This window comes from Thunnus thynnus, chromosome 9 (genome assembly GCF_963924715.1).
Source record: "Thunnus thynnus chromosome 9, fThuThy2.1, whole genome shotgun sequence".
Lineage (NCBI taxonomy): Eukaryota > Metazoa > Chordata > Actinopteri > Scombriformes > Scombridae > Thunnus > Thunnus thynnus.
Genome location: NC_089525.1, coordinates 16,358,498 through 16,372,185, shown reverse-complemented (window position 1 = coordinate 16,372,185; position 13,688 = coordinate 16,358,498). Strand labels below are relative to the sequence as shown.

Here is a 13,688-nt window from a genome sequence, read left to right as displayed (position 1 = left end):
ATGCTTCACTCACACGCACATACGTCTGTCACAATATGCTCATTTGATGTCAGTGAAGCAGAGAAAAAAAGTCAGCCTTTCCAGAAGCGGACACACACGTCACAGGATTGAGACCACAGCAGATGAGGAGGTAGCAATGGTTTTCAGCAGTTCAAATTTAATACTTTGTCCCCCTTTCTCTACAGAAACCCAGGTAAAAAAAATCCCCCACTCTCATAAAATACAACAGCAGCAGTTACCAGTAAAAAAATGAAATGCAAAAAAAAAAAAAAAAAAAATAGAGAGAGAAAGCATAGAAGGGAGAAGAGAGAGAGGGTAGGGACATGATGAGGCAAGAAAGGAAAATATATTTTCTATATGTGAGGAGTGAGTCCAAAGTTCATCTTCAGACCGGGTTAAGGGCAGCGAGGAATCTGGGAACTTGCTGTTGTGTTCATTCAAAATGGAGGGGAGGAGGAAAAAAAAAAAAGAACAAAAATGAGTCGAGTCCAATCCAACTAGGGGAAGGAACCAGCACTCTAAGGCAGGGATTTATTCAGGAAGGGCTTTCTCCCTCTCTGGATGAAAGAAAATCTCACTCCTCTTCAGCCTGTGTGATGTATTTTGTTGTGTGTACAGATGAAATGTATGTGCAAGTTTGTGTATGCAACAGGTAAATTGGAAGTTGTGTCTGTCATATATATGGGTCAACACAGTTGCACCTCTCACTTGCTGCAAGAGAGGTGGCATTTTTCTTTCCTTATTTCTTCATTCATTCCTTTGCTTTTCTTTTTTTCTCCCAATATCAGTCCCCGACTACCTAGTAGTCATCCAAATCAAAGAACTCATCGTCCTCTCCTTGGTACTCCATGCCCTGGAAATCCACCCTGTACCGCAAGATACCTGAGGAACACAAAGATGATAGATCAACAAGCGTAATGTGATGGCATTAAAAGGAAGAATTTGTATTAGGTTAGTCTAATCCCCATTAGCTATTGGGGTGGGAGCATTAGTATCTAAAAAGCCTGAATTCCTGAAATCCTCTTTTAAGAACTACTTACCGAATTATAAGACTAACTACATGACATTTTTTTCCTTTTTGGAGGCAGGAGTCTTTGATTCTTTTGTATTTCTTGGTTTCTTTTAAAGTTTTACTGCCATTAAAATTCCATTTAACCAGCTCTATATTTTAGACCCTCCATGATTGCACATTGTGCTGCTAAATGTGCTTTATTACACATGATCAGAGAAAGTATTCAAAGAATCTGCACTAGTAAGGCTTCTATAATACTAATGCCGATTTGACAATGATATCAGTGATAAAAAAGCCTTTCTGGTAGGAGGAATCTATTGTGTATAACCATTTAATACTTGAATAACACATACTTTTGTACATACAAGTGTTTGAAATGAAATTCAGATACATTGTCAAGTCTAAGGAGAATGTGAAACTTTATTGATCTCCTGTCCTCAAAATGGAGACTGCATATAGTGGTAGTTACAGAGCAGCAACCATGGAGATGGCAGAGATTCCAATTTGCCTTCACTATGGCTCATTTCCTTACCTTCCTCTCTGTTTCCTAAGAAGAAACCCAGAAAAGGGCAGGAGGAAAGTGGATCAAAAGAGAAGTGAGCAGAACCGGAACAGTCTGCCCCCTGTAATGTCATCAAAATTCTTTGAAATTTCATGCAGAGTGGCTAAAAGACAAGTAGCCAATCTAGGTAAAGTGCAGAAGTCTGTTATTTTACTTTACTGTAGCAACAGTGGTATGTAAACAATAGTCAGTTACTGAAAGTGGTCTGAAACAGTATATTTAAACCAAAATTAGTCATAGCCATAACCTACTATGTATAGGCTATAGTCATCAGTTAAGTTCATGGAGTTTAGCCAGAAATTATTATTAGCCTGTGACATTCTTGCAATCTTTTAGTCCTGGCTATCATGTCTTGATTCCTGTGGATGTCAGCAATAAATGGAGCAATGCTCATCAGCTTGTATGCAGTGTGCCGTATAAAACTATTTCTTGAAAATATGCTCTCGTTTTTCGTCTGACAAAGCTGTGATGTGGCGATAAATGGAGAGGCTCATTCTGTCTCTTACACTATCGGGACAGTTGAAGTGATGATTCATGGTTGCATAGTAAAAGGTAATGAAGGAAAGGGAAAAGCATTTCTAAGATATCTCAACACACCCTTCATATTTTAAGGACACTTTAACATGGTGGATACTTGTGGATAGATGGAGGCTTGAACTCAACTCGTACTCACTATGCCACAGAACAAACTAACCACTGAACTAAGGATAACCTCCATTTTAAGCTGGACTGGCCACGGACCAGCCTTATAACCTCGCATGTCTGTCCGTCACTGACTGACTGATTGACTGACTGAGTGATGAAGTTACACCATTGGTGCTGCTGGCCCAGTGTTGGAGTTTCCCCACTGGCTGTTGCTCTTTCAAAATGAATTGGCGCCAAGAGTTTCCATTACCTTCTCAGGGGCGTTTACAGCGGAGCCACGAGCGCAGCTCACAGTCCCGAAATAAGTTTTAAAAATACACATTTACTGACCAAAGCGTCTCACATGGAGGCTCAGATACTCACAGGAGCACCAACCCACGGATACAAAGAGACATGACGAATCCATTTTACCAGCCTGCACAGCAGCTAGATGCTAGTTAGCATGGCTAATATTATTAGCATAGCCATGCTGTGCTATTTGTAGCCCAGCCTGCATAAAAATAAGATGTAGCCGCTATGTTTCAGGTTTAACAGTACCGTGTTAGGCAGGTGACAGGTGTGTTTACGGTGTTTGTGTGTTCTGAAAGACATCACGGCAGATATAAAGTTACACAGCTGACGGACTGTTAGCCTAACATGCTAATCCTACGTAAACATGGATGAGACTTTGTTTACAGACATACACAGAAACAGATGAAAGAGCAGGGGGAATTAAAAGATAATTAGAATAGTCAATATAAGATCTCTTTCAAATCAAACATCCCAAGATAGGAGTGGAAAGTATTGTTCTTGCAACCGCATTCATACTTTTTTTTTTTTGACTCAAACGCTGCTTAACCATGTCATGTGATATGCTACTTCAGTACTTTAACAACAAATATTAATGGGACCACTACAAAAAATTGCAGATGAACATTTAATATTCAGGAAATCACATTATAGACACTACCACTGACTATCCCTGTAACAAATTGGTCACAATTTCACACATTGTGAAATGTAGCAGACTAATCTATTTGGTCTCATATCAGACTAAATAGATTTAAAAATTCATTTATCCTGGTGTCAATAAAACTTTAAAATAGTGGCAGATAAGTCCAGGATGGGCACTGGATGATCTTCTCTGTAAGGATTTTTTTAATGAAAAAGGGATTTTCTGTTTTTTTGTTTTTCTTGCCTAGGTACTTTTAGAACATTAATATGTTATTTATTTATGTTATTCATTAGCAACTTTGTATATTTTCTGTATGTAAATTGTGGTTTTAGAACCTTGTTTGTTATTTTTGTAACACTTTTTTTTCTGTATATGAAATGTTTTTATGGTCCAAGACAAATTTTCCACTCTGTGGGACAATTAAGTTAATCTTGAATCTTGACAATGACCATACACAGTCTAACCATATACTAGGTTTTGACTTAGTCTTGTTCCTAACTTAATAGCATACAAGTGTACAACTAAAGTGTTATGACCCCTATTGCAATCAGTGTGCTCACCCCCGATGCCTCCAAAGCCCTTGACGAACTGGGATCCTTCCTGGCTCTTGTCTGTGACTATCTCCAGCGTGGCTCCAAACTTCTTGTAGTTGTTAGCAAACCACTCTAGCAGTGGCATGCTCTCAATCAGCTCATGTTCCTGCCCCGTCTGTAAACACAATCAAAGTCAGGAAGACATGGCATGATTGGTAATGGGTCTAACTTTAATTGACATGTTGGGGGTCTGTCTTATCTGTGTAGCCCTCACCTCCTTGTCTGTGAAGTGAGACTTGTCTTTCTCCTGCTCTGGCGTTAAGTACAAAGTCTTCTCATCTGAAAATGAAAGGAGACACATTGAGATTTAGGCCTTGCAACATCATATTGCCTCGTTTCTCAGCAAGGGTGGATGTGGCATATGTGGTTTGCTCACCATTCTCTGCTCCATTGCTCTCGGCCCCATGCACACGTAGAATGTAACGCATGGTGTCTAAGTTCTCATAGACTATGAGGATCTCCACCGCTCCCATCTCCAGGGCTTTGAGTGTGTCCTCCACACCAAAACAGTATTTCCCCGTGTCCTGACTGATTTCATCAAAGTACCGCCCTGTAGTAAGAGGAACAGAAAAGGGTAAGAAAAACAGAATACATATTTACTTGAAGGAGAAGCATCAGGAAAATCACAACCTAAGCATGTTTCTTTTTGCTCTTATGGGTGAGACCTATAAGAGCAACTCCACTGTGTTAACATGACCACCTACCTATGAGCTTCTTCTCCTGGATGAACTTGACATTAGAGAGAACCTCTGCGGAGAGCTCGATAGCCTGGTTGAAACCATTTTCTCCACCGTAGGAGATGTCCACCAGCTTCAGAACCTTGGCCTGTAACCTCTGTTAAAAAAATAAAAAATACACACACACTAGTTAAAAATAGAGCTGCAACAATTAGTCGATTCCTTGATCAACAGAAAATTAATCAGCAACTATTTTGATAATCAATTGATCATTTAAGCACATTTTCAAGTAAAAATTCCAAACATTCTCTTGTTTAAGTTCCTTAAATGTGAAAATTTGCTTTATCTCGTCTTAACAGTATAGTAAATGTAATCACCTTGGGCTCTAGAAAATTGTGACGGGCATTTTAAATGTTTTCTTATATTATACAGACCAAATGATTAATCAGTTTGTTGAGAAAATAATCAGCAGATTATTCAGTTATGAACATAATTAGTTTCAGCCCTAGTTAAAAACAACATACCGTATATATCCACATATACCCATCAGATATACAGACAAGTGACAAATTAAAGGAAAAACCTGAATAAATGAGTGGAGAAACATAACGAATACAGATGCTTCCACACAAGTGTATTGTGTAGTACAATTAAGCAATTAACATCCAGTCACGCTCTGTGGCATGTATAAAAATCCTGAGAAGGCCCAGCTGATTCTGGTTTTTGTATCATGATGGCAGAGGAAAAGATCTGAGTGACTTTGAAAGAGGGCTCATTGTTGGGGCACAGATGGCAAGAGTTTCAGTCACAAAGACTGCTCAACTGGCTGGTGTTTCAATAGGAACAGTGACTGAAGTGACATCTGCATTTAGATCTGTAGGAAAGACATCAGTAAACAGGGTCGGAAATTGTGGTCGACAGCGTACATTTGATGACTGTGATGCTTGTGCAATAGTGTGATATGTAAGGAAAAAACAGTGAAACATTGAGTCAAATTTAAAACTGCTGGCTAAGAATAAACGTAAATATGGTACGATAGTCATCCATGTTGGCGGTAACGACTCCCGATTATGCCAATCAGAGGTCACCAAAATTAATGTTGAGTCGGTGTGTACATTTGCAAAAACAATGTCGGACTCCGTAATTTTCTCTGGACTGCTGCCTAATCTGACCAGTGATGACATCTATAGCTGCATGTCACAATTCAACCGCTGGCTGTCAAGATGGTGTCCAGCAAACAATGTGGGCTTCATAGATAGTTGGCAGACTTTCTGGGGAAGACCTGGTCTGATTAGGAGAGACAACATACACTCCACTTTGGATGGAGCTGCTCTCATATCTAGAAATATGGCTGAGTTTATTAGTAGACCAAAACCATGACAACCCAGAGTTGAGACCAGGAAGCAGAGCTGCAGTCCTACACGCTTCTCTGCGTTTCCATTAGAGCAGTTACCCACCCAAAACCACATAGAAACTGTGTCTGTCCCCCGACCACTTAAATCAATTAAATGTAAAATAAACAAAAGAGGAGTCATTCATAAAAATCTAAAAAAAAAAACTAACACCACCTCTGCCACTGTACAACAAAATAGGAGAATTACATGTGGACTCTTCACTATCATTTAAAGCCGTATTAGTAAACGATCTAATCTCAGATTATCATATTGATTTATTTTGTGTTACTGAAACCTGGCTGTGTCATGAAGAATATTCCAGCCTAAATGCATCAACTCCCCCCAGTCATATTAATACTCAGATTCCTCGAGACACTGGCCAAGGAGGAGGAGTTGCAGCCATTTTCAAGTCAAGCCTAATCATCAACCCTAGACCCAAATTTAATTATAACTCATTCAAAAGCCTTGTTCTTAGTCTCTCTCAGCCAACCTGGAAAACTTTACAGTCAATTCTAATTGTTACAGTGTACCGTCCTCCAGGCCCGTACTCTGAATTCCTATCTGAATTCTCAGAGTTTTTATCAAACTTAGTCCTTAGTACAGATAAAGTAATTATAGTAGGTGATTTTAATATTCATGTGGACATCGATAATGATAGTCTCAGTACTGCGTTTATCTCATTTTTAGACTCAACTGGCTTCTCTCGGTGTGTAAATAATCCCACTCACTGTCTTAATCACACCCTCGACCTTGTTCTGATTTATGGGATTGAAATTGAACATTTAATAATTTTTCCACAAAATCCTATTTTATCAGATCATTTTTTAATAACTTTTGAATTACTATTACTGGATTACACACCATTAGATAAAAATGTCCTCACTAGATGTCTATCTGATAGTGTTGCAGATGAATTTAAGGAAGCAATTCCATCAGTGCTAAATTCAGTGCTATGTCTCAATACTATAGAGGACTATTATGTTAACTTTAGTCCCTCCCAAATTGATAATCTTGTTGATAGTGCGGCAGGCTCATTACGAATAACACTCGACTCCAATCCCCCCCCTTAAAAAGGAAGATAATAAAACATAAGAGGTTAGCTCCATGGTATAACTCCCAAATCCGCAAATTAAAGCAAACATTGCGAAAACTGGAAAGGATTTGGCGTTCCATTTTCTCCAGTCGCCTTTCTGAACTAACTTCAATGATTTGTTCAGCTAAACCATCAACCTGTCTCTTAGACCCCGTCCCAACTAGGTTGCTTAAGGAAGTCTTACCCTTACTTAGCACTTCTTTACTAGATATAATCAATCTGTCTTTAGTAACAGGCTATGTACCACAGTCCTTTAAAGTAGCTGTAATTAAACCTCTTCTTAAGAAGCCTACTCTGGATTCAGGCAGTCTCTATACTTGTCCTGTTAGGTCTTAGTGCCGCATTCGAAAGAATTGACCATCAAATCCTTTTGCAGAGACTAGAACATTTAATTGGCATTAAAGGAACTGCATTAAGCTGGTTTAAGTCCTATTTATCAGACCGATTTCAGTTTGTACATGTTAATGATGAATCCTCCGTGAAGGCAAAAGTTAGACACGGAGTTCCACAAGGTTCTGTACTTGGACCAATTCTATTCACCTTGTATATGCTTCCTTTAGGTAATATTATTAGGAAACACTCCATAAATTTTCATTGTTATGCAGATGATACCCAATTATATTTATCACTGAAGCCTGATGAAACCAATCAGTTAAACAAACTCCAAGCATGCCTTAACGACATAAAGACCTGGATGACCTGCAATTTTCTGCTACTAAACTCAGATAAAACTGAAGTTATTGTGCTTGGCCCTAAACACCTTAGAAACACATTATCTAATGATATAGCTACTCTGGATGGCATTACCCTGGCCTCCAGCACCACCGTAAGGAATCTGGGAGTTATCTTTGATCAGGATATGTCCTTTAACTCCCACATAAATCAAATCTCAAGGACTGCCTTTTTTCACTTACGTAATATCACAAAAATCAGGCACATCCTGTCCCAAAAAGATGCAGAAAAACTAGTCCACGCATGTGTTACTTCTAGGCTGGATTATTGCAATTCCTTATTATCAGGCTGCTCTAACAAGTCTCTAAAGACTCTCCAGCTGGTCCAGAATGCAGCTGCACGTGTACTGAGTAAAACTAGAAAAAAGCGATATGGTCGGATATGTCATCTTTCACCATATTCTCGACAAGCGGGTGAGGGTGTCTGTGACATACACCAAGAGAACAGTACAGGTTTGAATGCTTGACCCCTACAGTGAGGGGACCCGGCGGCTCTATTATGCTTTGGGGGGCATTTTGCTGGCATGGTTTGGTTCCACTTGTCCCTTTAGAGGGAAGGGTCACTGCAAATCAACACAAAGTTGTTCCGAGTGATCACCTTTATCCTACGATGAAACATTTCTATCCTGATGGGAGTGGTCTCTTCAAGGATGACAATGCCCCTGTCCACAGGACACAAGGGGTCACTGAATGGTTTGATGAGTATGAAAATTATGTGAATCATATGTTATGGCCTTCACTGTCACCAGATCTCAACCCAGCTGAACACCTATGGGAGATTTTGGACCGACTCCACCACCATCATCAAAACACCAAATGAGGGAATATCTTTTGGAAGAATGTTGTTCATCCCTCCAGTAGAGTTCAGAAACTTTCTGTTGGTTTTTCCTTTGATTTGTCACCCATCTTTATGTCATAATATAAAGCTGCATACTTCTAAGTATACTCAGAATATTACTAGCTATAGATTATTCATTTGCAGTGAGGGTTTTAAAAGAGGGTTGAGGAAAGTACTATGCATTAGGGTATCGCTGTATACAAACTATAAAAAGGTTAAAAGGCCTTTTAGCAATTGGACTAAACTGCTACAGGTGTGAGAAACACCCAGTTGACACAAGAAACCATGATGTTTTGACCAAAAAGTATGCATTATAGCACTGTAAGGTCAACAGAATTTTCCTTACTTAACATTTTACTTGATTTACAGAAAGTTAATAGATAAGGCATTTGTAATAGAGTTTAACAATATGTCTATATGTCTAAGTCTCCCTTCTTTTGGCATTTATATATTATATAAGTATGCGTATATGAAATACATTTAGATTCTAAATTTCTTACTGGTCAAGTCTTCAAAATTGTTCGAAAAGAGATTCATATTTATAAATAACTGATATATTACACAGTTAATACCTAAGACTGCTCTTCATCAGAACACACTTACTGGGTCAAACATGTCAGACTGGCTGAGCTCGGTCTTGAAGTCAGCAGAACCAGCCAGGACCATTCCTGCCACATTAACTTTGTCGTTGGAAACAAACAGCTGGACAGCCGTCTCAGCTACTTTTCTCACATAGTTGTGTCTCTTCTCCATTCTAAGACGAGCGAAACGCAGAGCAGACTGTCCTCCTCTGCCTGAAAGAAAGAGAAAGATAAGAGAAGCAATGATTACAATGTTTAAATTAAGAGCGACAAACTAATAGAGTAATATTTAATCAGTTGTCTACAGTGCAATGTAATTGAAAATATCACATTCAGTGATGTGTGAGCATTGTGGGTTAGTACCGTGCTTCTTAGGAAGGTCCACAGTGAACTTGTGCAGCACCTCTCTGGTGTTCCCCTGCAGCGTGCCAAACAGAGCCCCACTACCGTCGATCACAATAAATCCAAACTTACTGTCATCAGAGAGCAGGGCTGTCAATGCCTGTGTTTAGGAGAGTGAGGACAGGATTTGTGAGGAGAGCGGAAGAAGAGAGGAAAGCCTCTCTCAACAAGAAGTACGCAGACACACAAACCAAGAAAGTGCTCTCACCTCAGTGTGGAACTTGTTGTCGCAGAGGTACAAGGAGGTGTTGATTGGCTTAAAAGGCTCAAAGTCGATATTGACTTTCTTCTCCTTACCTTCCTCTGTCACAATGGTGCCACAGTACACAACCAAACCATTAGGTGGCACTGACATGGGAGGAGAGTCAGAGGTCATAAAATTAGACACATATCAAGTTGAAAATTATCAACAGAGCACAGAAAAATATCAACAAAGTACAGTCCAAAGAGAGAAGCCACTTTTGGCTTTTAAAGTATTTAGAGGGAGATTTGAGAGCACCTTATGTCTTACTGGGGCTCAAATATGTTACTATGTATTGTTGTATGCTAAGCTATGAAAGGACAATATTCTTTGACATAATTCCCCACATTTCCATGCAACATTTTTCTTTCTATGATGTATGAATATTATCTATGCATGAGCACTATATAAAACAATACACTTGCATGATATATACCTACTTCCATGCTTACAGTCACCTAATTAGTAATTAAATGCTAGAACCAACTCATATTGTTCCAGTTGAATAATACTTTCTCATTCACTAGCTGGTTAGTTGTCAAGTCAATTTCATTTGTATAGTGCCAAATCATAACTGAAGTTAGCTCAGGGCACTTTTCATATAGAACAGGTTCAGACCATACTCTTTACAATATTGTTTACACAGACCCAACATTCCCCTAAGAGCAAGCACTGAAGTAGAAAAAAGTATTAGATGCCATGTTTGACATGGAAAAAGAGCACTGTTATGAGTGTCTATGCCTATTTTATCAATTTACTTTGCATGGTTGTAAAATGTAAAAAAACAAACAAACAAAAAAAGAACTTAAATGCGTAAAAAGATAGAACAACTCAATCACCTGCTTGTGTTTAGAAATCTGGACTTAATAAAGGCCAATTCAACACTAGATCTGACTATCTGGCATTTATTGGAAACATGAGACTTGTTTTTCATTAAAGACTTCCTGATAAGACTGAATACTGTCCAGCTGCGCTTGAGAACAAAAGTCCCACAGGAAAGTCAGCAGGGTTTTATCTGAGTTGTCATTGTAACACATACCCTTGTTGTAGAGTTTTAGTCTTTGCTGTACAGAGGTGATGGCCCCGAGTACAGAGAGCCTGTTAACTCGGCTTTTGATGTTGGAAGCAGTGCCAAACTCATCTGCCAACATCTTGGCCACTCTGGAAATCTGGTCCTTGGGGGGGATGATCAGTGAAATCATACTGGTGCCATTACTATAGAGACAGAGAGCATTAAATGTTAGTACTTACATACACACTTTGGTATACATGCACACAAGGTGCTATGAGATTCAGTCACAACACACTATAAAACTCAGTGGTTTACTACAACTAGTGTGTAACAGAGTTTACAACACAGCAACAGAATTCATAGCCATGTCAAAATTATAGTGACATGACAGATGCACCAACTCTAATCAACAATTATTTGAAACCACAACTTTGACCTGTACATTTTATTACAGTCTACATAATTCCACCTCTCACTCTATCCCATTAAGTAAACAGACAACCTTCACTGGCAAAACATCACCTTGACAGGGTCTGAAAGGTTAAGGGGACAATCACGGTGGGTTTTCAGTTTCACAATTTACAATCTCTGTCCTTGAAGCCAAGGTTCCTAAGTTCCACAGTTCCACATTGTTGTCTTTCTATTCACTACTCGTGAAAAGGCAGCAGCAGGCTGACACTGCACACATAAACACACACATAGGCAGGTAGCGGCAACTGGATGAATATGGGGCAAATGGTCAACTGTGTGTGACATGGCAGGCGGTGGAGTACAGGACAGCAAATTTCTGCGCAGCACTAGATGGCAAGCTGTCGCAGAGCATGCTGCTAGCTGGAGTTGCAACACCCACATTAAAAATGTCCGTGTTTTATAACTCAAAAAGGCCTTAGTGTCCCTATCGGCAAACAGCTGATTTTGAATTCGTCTTCTGGAGCTACTCAAGCTTTAATGTAACGCTAAGCAGCCCGCCTGTCAAAAGGTAACCAACTTAATGGACTCAGTAAGGAAACACTAAGCTGTCATATAACCTAACGTTACATGTAAACAGGTCAGGCAGGCGTCACACGAAATTGAGAAATGCGTCTATCGGAGCATGTGGAAGTGCAGCTGTAAGCTAGCCGGCCTTTCCTTCTCATCAACGTGCTCCCTTGTTAAAGACACCCATGGCGGCCTCTTTCCAGAGATGACGTCTATTAGCGGGTCCCATTAGCCTCACGGCTAACATTAACGTTACTAACTCCACACCGTTTGTGGGATGCGAGGCAACATTTCCCGAACTATCACCGATAACACATGAACCAAGACTAAATCAGAACACATATTCTACCAAATCACCGCAATGTTTCCCACGTCTAGACGCGCTGAATACGACAGCAGTTAGGGCTAACTGCATTAGCAAGCTAGCAGCCACAGCTACAGTGAGCTAAGTTAGCTACATGCTAAGCTAACCACTCCCAAACTGGGCCCCGCTTTAACGCTCTCCAGCTGTTGCCGCGGTCCACCTTCACACCATCACCCGAAAGTCATATACCTTAGGACAGTGTTCCCGGCACACGGCTCAAATCGATCACTTACCCGCGGGCAGCTTCCAAACTTTTGATCAGCTTCTTGATTTTCCATATCTCCACGTTCCTGTCCGCCGCACTGGGGTCGTCCGCCATCTTTCAGCTGTAATCGCTTCAGCACCTGAAAAGACGTGAAAAAAGAGCAAAACATATGCAGAAAATCGGTGAGTAACTAGATTGATCGATAATCGCAATCCCAATTAGGCTGACAAAAAATGTCGTCACAACTAGCTGGGACTAGGTACCTCTCCAAACTAATGGCGCGGTGTCCGTTACGGCACCTGAACAGTAACTGGCAGTTGCTCTGACCGTGAGGGAGCGCTTCTTCCCGGGCTGCCTCTGTCAGGACAGACCGCGGAGATTAACAGGCCTACACTCTGCCAGGCCCTAGCGTCCACCCTGTTCTTATCTAATACGACCTACTTTCCCCCCGTTCCCCTGGAAACCAAATGGAAACTAACTGTCAGCTTTTTTGTGGATGTTTAGTTTATATGGGCATAAACGGTGCCAGTACGGTACCTGCCTCGGACAACGCCGCTCCGCTCCGCTCTCAGTCTACTTCGCTACGTCGAGTCGGTGGTCCGAGGAGTGACGTTGCCTTCCCGACCGGTGTGTCTCCGCCGCACGCCGCGCGTGGTGCAATCGACTGGGCTCACGTGGGGTAGGTGGTTGGGACTGTTGGCGTTCACTTCCTGGAAACCACATAGAAACCAATGGCAACGCTTTGCTGACACGTCAATCATAACATTCTAAACAACGATTGCACGGAACACTGAAAACGTAATCGAAGCTGGGTGGGCGTCCGTCACCGTGGTTTATGGGATCTGTAGTTAATGTGATGTGGCTTTACAGACTATAACTGAACTAATGGATTGATGGGCACGATCACTTTATATCGTCGCTTTTCTGCTCATTCATTTAGCTAAAGACCCCTTACCAGTAGTGTTAAAATACTCTATGAAATATGCTGTTGAATCCCACTTGTTAAAGTCCCGTAAATGTATTATATTGTTATTACTCTATGTAAAAAATGTTCTAAAATATTTGGTTTGAAGAGCGGCATCTGGTGGCCGCTCTGAAAGCTTGTTTGCCGGATGCATTTTACTTTTCAACCAGTCTGACGGAGTATGAGCTACTCCGTCGTATGTCTCAAACACATTTCCTCAACAAAATATTGTCTAGTTCTGAATGTATATTGATGTAATTCCACATGCACATCAGATAAAGTACATTTTTGCTATCTCCTTTGGTTTTGGCTTTCGGAAAACTTCAGATCCCCACATATTAGGCTAAACTCTGTTGTAGCCCTGACATCTAAACCCCTCAAAACAATAGTGAAGTAAAGGGGTTCATTACACCTTATGTGCTTTCTAAAATTTAAAGGATGGGTTCTCAAATTTTCAAGTTT

At 40.4% G+C, this 13,688-nt stretch overlaps 1 protein-coding gene across 1 annotated transcript; it reads right to left on the bottom strand.

Annotated features, from left to right (window-relative positions):
- Positions 1-137: 137 nt before the first annotated feature.
- On the bottom strand, positions 138-12,954 carry LOC137189386 (eukaryotic peptide chain release factor subunit 1). The gene is made up of 11 exons (XM_067599182.1): positions 12,800-12,954; positions 12,291-12,401; positions 10,743-10,918; positions 9,671-9,810; positions 9,424-9,562; positions 9,083-9,273; positions 4,451-4,580; positions 4,123-4,296; positions 3,961-4,025; positions 3,714-3,861; positions 138-882 (listed from the first exon to the last, which is right to left on the bottom strand). The coding sequence occupies exons 2-11, from the start codon at positions 12,374-12,376 to the stop codon at positions 800-802; spliced, it is 1,332 nt and encodes a 443-aa protein (XP_067455283.1). The 5' UTR covers positions 12,377-12,401; positions 12,800-12,954; the 3' UTR covers positions 138-799.
- Between the last annotated feature and the right edge of the window lie 734 nt (positions 12,955-13,688).

Coding starts and splice junctions, on each gene's coding strand:
- LOC137189386 (XM_067599182.1), bottom strand. CDS start 12,376: ATGGCGGACGACCCCAGTGCGGCGGACAGGAACGTGGAGATATGGAAA. Junction 9,563..9,670: donor ACAACAAGTTCCACACTGAG/GTGAGAGCACTT, acceptor TCCTAAACACAG/GCATTGACAGCCCTGCTCTC. Junction 4,026..4,122: donor GAGCAATGGAGCAGAGAATG/GTGAGCAAACCA, acceptor TTTCATTTTCAG/ATGAGAAGACTTTGTACTTA.